The sequence below is a fragment of the Scatophagus argus genome, chromosome 17, assembly GCF_020382885.2.
Source record: "Scatophagus argus isolate fScaArg1 chromosome 17, fScaArg1.pri, whole genome shotgun sequence".
Taxonomy (NCBI): Eukaryota; Metazoa; Chordata; class Actinopteri; family Scatophagidae; genus Scatophagus; species Scatophagus argus.
Window position 1 is genome coordinate 8,126,236 of NC_058509.1, and position 10,601 is coordinate 8,136,836.

Genomic DNA, 10,601 nt, shown 5'->3' on the forward strand with positions numbered 1-10,601 from the left:
ATGGAATCATTAAGGTCAATAAGGTCCTTAATGATTCCATGACTCAAGGTCTAAAATTTCAACCTGCTGGTGGCGCTAGATGAACATTCAGAGAATCATCAAAGTCAGTAGGATTCATCCTGCAGGGACTGTTAACATCTGTACAAAACGTCAACTCACTTTGTCCAGTAAATGCTGAGATATCTCACTCTGAACCAAAGTGGTGAACTCACAGGCTGATTTTTACGATCATAGCAGAGGTCTGCCGTTATCTAAGAGTGAGACCTCTGCTCTCTCTTTCAGTCTTTTACCTTCTGTCCTGCGTCACAACATGACGACCTCATAAAACTTCCTTAAGAACTTGTAAAACTACCAATCCAGATATGCAAAGTTACACATTTCTCTCATCTGTCTTTCTTCATGTTCTCTCTGGAGCCTACCCATGCCACTGTAAAAGATGTATGATGCTGTATAATGGATGAGAAGCTCAAAGGTCCAGTTTTAGAGGTAATTGTCGTGTTTTATTGGGAGAGAAAGTTGCACGACTACAGGGGCTCGTAAAACCTCCGAAAACATACCGTAAAAGTTCAGAATAACCATTGCTTTTGTTAGAAGGCTGACTACAGGGAAATCCATTTTTCCTCTGTCAGCAGCTACATGCTACATGCTGCTTTACTTTTTTTTTTTTTTTTTTTTTTTTGCAGCATATGCTTAAAGGATCAGCACACAACCTTAATGGTGTCATTAACTGAACCATGTTGTCTGAGAGAAAGTTAGAGACTGGACTGGTCATGCTTGTGATCACACAGACAGCATGCTACGCATTACGTCTCCATCTTGGTGCAATGAGTTGTCAGTGGACTCTGTCCCTAATGGGGGACGTTCACATAACCTGCAAGTGGAGGAGATTAGACGAGAGATAAAGTCAAGTCACCACTTTGCCTCCTGGCTTCATTCACACATAGATTACAGATTCAACAGATGTGATGTTCAAGCTTACAATAAATTCTGCAGACATAAAACCTGCTGCTGAAGACACCACCTGCTTTCATCCCAGATTGACATTTTCATGAAATGAAAGCTTTTTGTGTTGTTCCTTTTTAGATTTGAAAACAGCCGTTAACTAGGTCTGTATTTTCAGTTATGATCAGTTCATGTTTTTCATGGAATGAAATGAATTCTTAAGTATTGTTTTTCAAATTCTACATGAAGGGTGTAACACTCCAGATTAATGCACAGACACAGTTTTGAACTCAGTGGCTCCAAAGTGTAAATGGAAAGGTTTATTCGGTCTCTGTCCACCTGCTGCTTAGTAAAAGAAAAATTAAAAACAAGTGGAGAATGAGTTTTGAAAGAGTTTTAATTTTTCAAACAAGGCAGAATATAAAATATACTTTACACATTTACTTTACATTTACTTAGAAATGTACAGCAAATACCGTAAACTAAATTATATTATATGCCTTTACTTTGGTAAATTTATTTGGGTATGTTGCTCATCAACAGACACAATAATAACTGCACAAAGCCGTGTTACATGTAATACATGCAAATCACAAGAAAATCCACAGGGAAACAACACACTTGTCACACACTTATCAGTCCAGAACATCGAGAAAAAGAAAAAAAAATTGAAACGGACAGTTCTACTGTCACAAAGACAGGTCACGTTGCACTTGAACAGTCAAAGTCTAATAAAATGTCAGCTGAGAGAAGAAGTACGGCAACAAAATGGGTCATAAAGGCTGAGGACTCAAATTGTAAAAAGATAAATTTCTTTTTTTTTTTTTAAATCATGACTCATATGTTTATTATTTTAAAAATACTGATATGTACATTGTGATTCCAATTTAATAAGGTCTTCTCCTGGCTACATGTAGTGCACCTCACTAATGAATTCCAGGAATAAATCTTATCTTTAATAACACTTATTGTATTCAGTTTTTGTTGAGACTGTCAGAGCAGAAAGTTCACAGGGAGGCCACTGTGCAATCTTTCTTCATGACGTGGTAGTGAACAAAATTTGAAACATGCTCAAATAACCAACTCTGTGGTCGAGGGGTGTTGGACTTTTGAATATTTTAATCACTTCACAAGAACTTGTATGACTGGATTAGCTCCTCATATCCAGGACCACCTGGCCATTTAAGAGCCTTTTCATTCTGCCCCTGGAGGTCTCATTGTTGTTGTTTCTGAGAGACGCTCATAAATTGCTCATAAAAACCCAGTCATAGATTAAACCTGAGGCAAAATTAACAAACTGAACAGGCTGACGTGACTGCTTTAGAAGCTGATTTTCTCTTCATAAAATGACAGCAGCAGCAGAATACTCCACCCGGTCAGAAGGCCGGCATTCTGCAGCAGAAACATCAGCCAGGGTCTTTTGTTGCTGATGTGGACCATGGTGGGGAGCTAGAAGGAGAGATGGAAGTCAAAGATTAAACATCCTATTTTGATGCCAGTTAAAGTATGTATTGTCTGTTTCTGTAAGCACAAGCACAAACACTCACCATGTCAGCCAGACCCACATACAGGAAGAGTCCTGCAGTAATGGCAGCTATCCATTGGCTGGTTGTGATGTTGGTGGCAACAGACAGAGCGATATACAGGCCGATGAACGAGGTCATGGCGCTGCCGACATTCAGAAGCAGCGCCCTGCGGACCGACACGCCGCTGTGGAGCAAAATGGCAAAATCACCTGGAAAGAAACGAGCGAAACAAAGATGTTAAAAATGACGAAAGTGGATATTGCCTGCCTTTGTGTGTGTGTCTGTGTTCTTTACCAAGTTCATGTGGTATTTCATGGCAGAGCACAGCTAGTGATGTAGCCAGACCAGATTTCCATGACAGGGAGAAAGCTGCACCTATCGCTAAGCCGTCTGCAAAGTTGTGGATCCCGTCACCGATAGTTATCATGTAAGGCAGCAGACGCTGTTCTGAAGAGGCGGACAAAGTAATAGTTAGTGGTGGGGTAGCCATGATAGTTTGATGATATAATGCTTGTTTATCTGTTGGAAATACTCACCTCTGGTGCGCTCTTTTGGCTCAGAGACAGATTTCTCATTGTCTTCAGAGTTGACCTGAAATGTAAACGTCACATAAAACATAACTGGATGCAGAACATTAAGGAACAACTTCAGTCAGTGACACAAAATGTGAAGCTTTACAGTTTCAGTGTTTAGCTGGAGTAGCTGAGGGTTTCTCACACACACCGAGGCAGCTTAAAAACATAAAAAGTAGTAGAAAGTAGTAGTTTCACCAGCACACAGTGACGACTTCAGTGGATTATACATGTTTCTCACCAGGTCTGCTTTTGATGCTGACTGTGACTTGTCTTTTTGTTTCCTTTCCTGTTGATACATCTCTAAAACCATCCCATGGTCACAGTGGTGAGGCTCTGAATCTTCCTGAAGAGAGAGAGAGAGAGAGAGAGAATAATTAAAAAGTAGCCTGAAATTTGAGGTGAAAGAATAGAAGAATTTGAGGAAGTAAAAATCACGGCGGTGAAGTGGGCAGGTGTAAGATCCAGTACAAATAATTTGTAATTCAGACAATATTTTGTAAGAATTAAATCTTTTGAACATTGCACTGCATAAATTGGAAAATGAGATTAAAATAGTAGACAGTGTAAGATTTAGGACACAATGCAAAACAGATTTAAGGAACCTTAAATGATTTTTTCATTCATTTTTCATTTACTTTTCCTTAGAAAAGATTTAACTGCCAAATTAAGGTGAAGCTCCTGCTAGGTTCCCATAATTTCAGAAATACAACAATTTTTGATTTAATTAAAAATGGTGGTTTAAGCCTTATGTGTGTCCATATTTATATTCTTTACCAGTTTTATTTGTATATTTGAATACTCAGTTTTGTCTCTTACCCCATGATGATGTTGATGATGGTGATGGTTATTTTTATATGTGACCAGAGAGAAGACTGTTTCCATCAGATAAAAGAAGTAGATCCCGCCTATCACCACCAACATCTTGTAAATGTATTCTGGAGTTTCTTCGTGGTGATCATGTTCTGAATGTTTGTGGCTGCTGGTTTCATCTGAGTGCACATGTAAACCCAGAAACTGGAAACAGAGACCATAAGAACAAGTCAAAAGGAGTATACGCAGCAGAAAATGTCCTGGTGGCCGTGTGGTTGCCATATATGAATACCATGTAACCGCACAGTCCTCAAACCAGGGCTACAGTTTAAGAGATTGCTGGACTTTTCACCTACCTAATTGTAAATTGTTCAGCTTTACACAACACTCACAATTGGTAGCAGGTGCAGTAACGCATCTCCAGTCAGCGAACCTACAGCCAGGCTGATGCAGAACTGGATGCACAGTTGGAACACACCGGTGCAGGAGGTACACAGCAGCACCACAACGCCAAACATGGACACCAGCGTTATCACCACATTGGCAATGGTTGCATAGATATATCCTACAGAGAATGATAAAGAGAATACAACAGGTTGGGTGGAAGTCAGTTATCAACATGTTGAACAGAAACTCAAAAAGCACCAGTGCATCCAGGTATCCAGGGAGAGTAAGGGACAAAACTTAACCTGGACTCTGACTTGTTTCAATCTTAAAAGAAAGCACAAAAATCCATTTGAATAAAAACCATGATAAAGGTGAACAAAACCTCATGACTTGGATTTTTGAGGATCAGAGTGTGTGTAACATCACCTGCGGCTTTTGTTCTTTCAATAACAGGTGGAAGGAGTGTTTCTGTGAGTTCTTCAGAACCGCCTTAACACACACACACTTACTCTCGGTCTTGGTGAGCGCATCTAGTGTTGGTGGTTCTGCGATGTCTGTACAGGCTCCGCTCAGGATCTGCTGGATGAGCGCAGGGCTGAGCCGTGCCAGGCCAGACCGACCCAGGCCAGAGGAGGCAGTGCTGTTGTCTGCCAGACCGTAGATCAGGACCAGCTCCTCAGCTGAGAAACAGGACTGAGACAAAGTGAAATATTTTAGCGTAAACTGGCCATCTGTTAAAACTGATGCTAACAACCACTATGGACTTTACCCCACAAGTAAATTTGTTTTTTTTATCAGCCAATGTAACGCTTTATCACAAAACATGATACCCATATGTTGCTGATTACCTTTTTTGTGCAATTTTTTGAAAATGTGTATTGGTATACCTGATTCCAGGTGGCGTTTCCTTCATGCCCCACATCATGTTCATGCCGATTAATCATCCTCTGCCTTAAAACACTATGATCGTGGTTGTGTTCATCTTCATGGACAGGCCCGATGCTCAGACTGCTCATGAGAGCCTCCAAATCTGCAGAACCCGAATGCAACTTACACTTGAGCAAAGCAACTCCAGGATTCAACTGTTTTTCCATTAATGAGAGCTGATGACATGACTAACTTTTCCATATGTTACTGGAAAGTATGTAAGTGTTCCAGCTAGTTAATGTTTGCAGACAATTATACAATAAACATTTTATTTTTTAAGTGGCTAAACCTATTGTTTACAGCCACCAGGCTATTTACCCTGGACAGTGAAGTTCTCCGACCCCAGATGGTTCATGATGTAGTCCACGAAGAAGCTCTCCTCAGGCAGCGACCGGCTAATGAGGCATTGACCTCGCAAGGCGTGATACAGAACGCGGCCCAAAACTGCACCCACTTCCTGTCTCTGGTCTGGTGATGATGCTTCGTCCTCTGCCATGATGTCACTGGCTGTTACACAGCTCTGGTTACCATGGTGATAGGGAAGAGAAAGGATAAAGAGAAGAAGTAGGACAAAAGATAGTTTTACTCACTGACTCAACTTACAGCTGAAATGATCAGTCTATTAATTGATTGGCTGATGGATAGAAAAGTACCAAAAAACCAGTTTAATGATTTAAGTCATGATTCAAACAGTCCCCAGTTCCATTTTCTTAATTGTGAGGATTCTTTATGTGACTGTGAATTGAATTTCCTCAGGCTTTTGGATTTTTCATAAGGTCAAAAAAAGAAGCTATTTAATGACTCAAGTTATCACAGGCATTTTTCACACTTTCTGGCCATCATTTGTTGCAGCCACAACTCAAATGTCAAGAAATAACTGAGCTGTCATCCTGATCATATCTCTTCTTGAGTGCTGGAACAATTGAACTGCGTCTTTTTAAGAAAGCTATTTTTTTTTTTTTTTTAGATTGAAATATTTCCCAGATAACTGACTACTACATGCTATATTTCAATTTGTAGAACAATTAATAATTTGCAGAACAACTAATATTAAGATTTGGGAAGAACGATAGAGGACACATGTCTGTTAGTGACTGAAGTATGTTTTCATAATCAGAAACAATTTAAGTTCTGCTTTGTGAAGAATTGTTATTATTTTGCAGGTCCTGCCCAAAGTTTGCTTCCACTACAAATTACAACTCTGACCACAGTAAGCTGAACACAGAGAGTTAAACAGGTTGATAGAGAAACATTTCTTCAACTCTTTCTTCTCACATCACATTTTATGTCTAACAATACAGCAGTACTGAACGTTTAGAGACGGCACTTTTCCTCATGATGTGTGATGTGGCTCAGTGCAGGGCAAAGCCTAATGAGCATCACCTAAGTATGATAAGATATACTGAGAGATAACCACGGCCATCAACATAAAGAATTACTAACCTGGGTCACAGAGCAAAAATGATATCATAAACCTATTTCTTGGTTACTAAAAAGTCAGTTATGGTACCATTTCCTGTGCAGTAATGTCCCCGGGCGACTCCTCATCACAGATCTGTGACAAGCAATTACCGTTTCCTTCTTGACGAAGGTCTAGCGAAAGGTAAAACTTCAATATATGACAACAGGGAAAAGGCAAAGATTTGATAAACACTCCAAAAAAAACCCCAAATTGTTTGGTTTTTGTCTGGTGTTTACCTCGCTGACTAAGGGCTCATAGTGGTCGTGAAGCTCTTGAAGCAGCATCTGTAGCCCATCAACACCTATGTGTTCGTGCCCATGGTCCTGGTGAGGCTCGCTCTCCTCGTGTGTGAATTTGTGTAAGAAATGTTCGGTCTCCTCTCCCCATCTATTTTGCCTTATCGCGTTGCAGACCAGGCCGGGAGAAGAAAGGTACAGGACACATCCAGCAGCGAGAGCAGGGAACTGAGATACACTGATGGTTCCATTTTCACCTTCTCCACCGATGGGGTGATCGCTGATCAGCTGGTTAACTGCACCCGTTAAGTCACACTATAAACACAGAGAACCACGCATTCACACACAGAGAAAAACTATCATACAGACAGATGTTAAAAGACACCAATTCAGTGATTTTCAGTCTTCTGAACACGATTCACTTCTATAAAACGGCAGCTGCTACAGAGGTTTTAGATAAATTAATTAAAAATCCATTTTTTTTAAATTAACTTCACTGTTAATTCAACCACACACAAGGTTAAGAAAGGTAAAGGTAAAGAAAGCACCATGAAGTGCTGACAAAGATCGACTCAGAAAAGAGGATTTTCTTAATTACTTTCCTACGTCTAGTTGTATTTGGCCATTTACATTTTGTTTTATTTGCTCCGTCTTTCACATAGATTTCTGCCTCCACCCTCAATAGTGTAAAAAAAATAAATAATGGAGTTTAGTTTTTGGACTATTAAAAGTAAAAAATTCCTGAAACAGCTTCCCAGTTAACCAGACCCCTCTGTGAACAGGTTTTGTAAGAACTATTTTTAATTGAGGAACTAGTCCCTGTGAACAGTTTTACTTGTGGTTTTCGTAAGCTCAAAGCAACTCGAAGTCCAGTGCACGGGAATAGTGGTAGAAGAGGGGTGATATCTCAGAAAATGGGTGCATTAAAACAAAAACTGTATTTTTCCTAAATGCCAGTCGAGGTAAGTGAGATAATGCATCGTTATTGACCCGACCCTTTAAACTCTTTAAAAGTGAGTATGGACTCATTGACATCTGATATGACATTTAAGAATTCATCTTGTGTCAGATGAGGTTTACTCTCTTATTGAACCTCTCATTGCAATCACCTGTTATTCATTATATTTAGATCCTTTCTTTATTGGGTGAATTGAACGAACCATTAAAGTCACTGCCAGAAACCTTTTCGGTTTGATAGCAGATACTTATCAATCCCACACGGACATGTAGGGAGTTCAGGGACTTCACTCTCAGACACACTGATAAAGTGGTTTTGCCCTTCATAAAATTCATAGATTAACTAATATAGCGACTCTTTTGCTTTTACAAACAAAATATTATCAATCCAATATTTGACATAATCCTGTTGGTCAGTTAACACTTCTAGTTAAGATAAGAAATGCTAAAAAAAAATCTTTTTACAGAATACAGTCACCAGTTAATTTCTTGGCTTTGCAGAATGAGTGTCCAACACTTGAATAAGAATATAAAGATATATTTCCCTCAGGCAGTCTGCTTCACTTCTGTTCACCACACAATAGACTAATATTTCCACTGCAGATAGTGGGGTTGTCACAGGACCAGAAAACTTCCATACAATACTATATACTAATACTATACTTTTGACATTATGACAAAAAGAAAAGAAGTACAGGCACACTTTTTTTTTAATTAACAACCTGAACAAAGTGTTCAAGAAAAGTCACTGAACACCCACCACCACACTTGTAAAGTTAATATCTACGCATTGGGTTGAAAATCTGATGGTTTTTTTTTTGTCTTAAATACTTACAATGCAGTCAAATGTGGACATCATATTGTTTTAAACATGGCACTTAAAAAAGTAAAAGTAAAAAAGACACTTTGATACTTTTGGCAACTGTGGGGATGGAGAGGAGTGACCCCATCTCCCACTTTTGTCAATGGAAACATGATAAATATGTCACAAACTGAAATGAAATGAACCGGACTGCTTTGAGGAAATGCAGGTTTAGACATCACCAGTCACTGGTGAAGCAAAATGGACGCTCAGCATCAAAATCTGCAGATTTAACCAGGAACAGCTTCCTGTTTCAGCGTCAAGTGGACAATAACGCCTGCAACAAGCTGGAATTAACAGACATGTTGGTTTAGCACAGCTATTCTTAAAATTTCAAAATGGAAATGAAAGGCTCGTCTGGCGTTAACACTATGGGAATCAGATCACAGAATATAAGAGTTAACAGTTTAATCACTGAGTCGACTGTGGAAGGCCCAAAGAAAAACAGGTTTCCAAAAATACTCAGACAGTCAAACTGCACTTGTGCTCTTCTGGACTGGAAGACAATTTTATAGAATAATTAAAGAAAGGGTATTTCTTTCAGGACCCAAATTATAGAAAAATTGAATAATACATTTCGTGTTTATGTTTAAGTCTGCTGTTTTCATGTATGTTAAAATGGCCATTAGACAAGGAGAGGATACAAACAAAACAACAGGTGATTCCAAACTTTTGAATAATACTCTACTTTGGTCAAACTTTCTGGTGAAATTCAACAGGACGTCACAAGATTACAACCTTCTAAATATTTAAGACCTTGGAAAATCCACTGAAAAACTTGTTTTAGTAATTTAGAAAACCAGAAACAAAGTATTACCTATGACTAACACATACATATAATAAAATAAATACATTTCAGATGTTGGTTTTAACCTGGCCGGGTTGGAGTGTTGTTAGTTAATTGAAAACTTGTGGTTTTCTACCCGATTGAACTGGGGTAAATTAACCTAATGCGCCCTACTGTGTAAAACAACCCAGTTAGTTATTTTTTTAGTATTATATTTAAAAAATCCCAAATCCAGTGTATCAGTCTGTGGATAGAACAGCTTTTGGACCTCGCCCTCTCCGCACTGCAGTCACTCACCTGGCTTTCCCTGAGCAGGCTGCGGAGTTAAGCCTAATAAAACTCACCTTTTCACACGACACTTCGCCGCACTGCACACGTTTCTCTAGTGTATTAAAGAGGAGGCGAAGGGACTCCCGGGTCAGACGCTGCTCTCCCGGAGACACGATGCTGACCACGGCCAGGTACGCCTCCTCCACAGCGGGAGAACCCGCCACAGAACCGAACAAGCCCCAGCTGGCAAGAATCAGCAGCGCCGAAAAAAACATCTTAAAGCTTTTTTTTTTTTAAAACTACTTTTAAACACTAAGGGTGGATTAATTTAAAAGGAGCAAGTAGTATAGTAAAACAGGCAGACAGCGGCTGATACCGTCTCCAGGTGATTCTACAGACACATTGAAGACTCTAAGGCTCAGCTCGCAGTGTCAAACCACTGTACTTGTACTGGGCCTGGACTCTGGATTGTGATTGGCTGAGACGTGGCTCGTGCTGTCCTATACCTGTCTGTCAAGCCCATTGTCACCTTTTCAGGGCAGAGAAGGTCTGTGCAGCACCTGTAAGTGGGCAATAATCCTAGACTGCAGGATTGTTTTTTTAAAAAAACAGAAGTTGGACGACAGCCCTGTGAGGCATCCATTAAGCAAAGACAGCAGCTCACTTGCTTTAGATATAAATATTTTATCAATGCTAAAAATTGTCTTAAACACAAGGCAGCTTTTATATCCAAGGCCGTATAAAAGCTGTTCATAAGCTATAATTGGCTTCTGCACACGTGCATTAAATGGAGATGAATCTGATGCTCCGACCACATGAATTAAAACTCATTAACATTTTCTTGCTGTGTTTCAGGTGTG

The 10,601-nt window shown here is 39.6% G+C and overlaps 1 protein-coding gene across 1 annotated transcript; it reads right to left on the reverse strand.

Moving 5' to 3' along the window:
* Positions 1 to 1,793: 1,793 nt before the first annotated feature.
* slc39a4 (solute carrier family 39 member 4) lies at positions 1,794 to 10,176 on the reverse strand. Its single transcript, XM_046418451.1, has 12 exons — positions 9,816 to 10,176; positions 6,866 to 7,180; positions 5,486 to 5,687; positions 5,128 to 5,270; positions 4,750 to 4,933; positions 4,246 to 4,418; positions 3,860 to 4,057; positions 3,282 to 3,386; positions 3,005 to 3,059; positions 2,763 to 2,915; positions 2,490 to 2,677; positions 1,794 to 2,391 (listed from the first exon to the last, which is right to left on the reverse strand). Exons 1-12 carry the CDS (start codon positions 10,014 to 10,016, stop codon positions 2,263 to 2,265), a joined length of 2,046 nt encoding a protein of 681 aa, XP_046274407.1. The 5' UTR covers positions 10,017 to 10,176; the 3' UTR covers positions 1,794 to 2,262.
* Between the last annotated feature and the right edge of the window lie 425 nt (positions 10,177 to 10,601).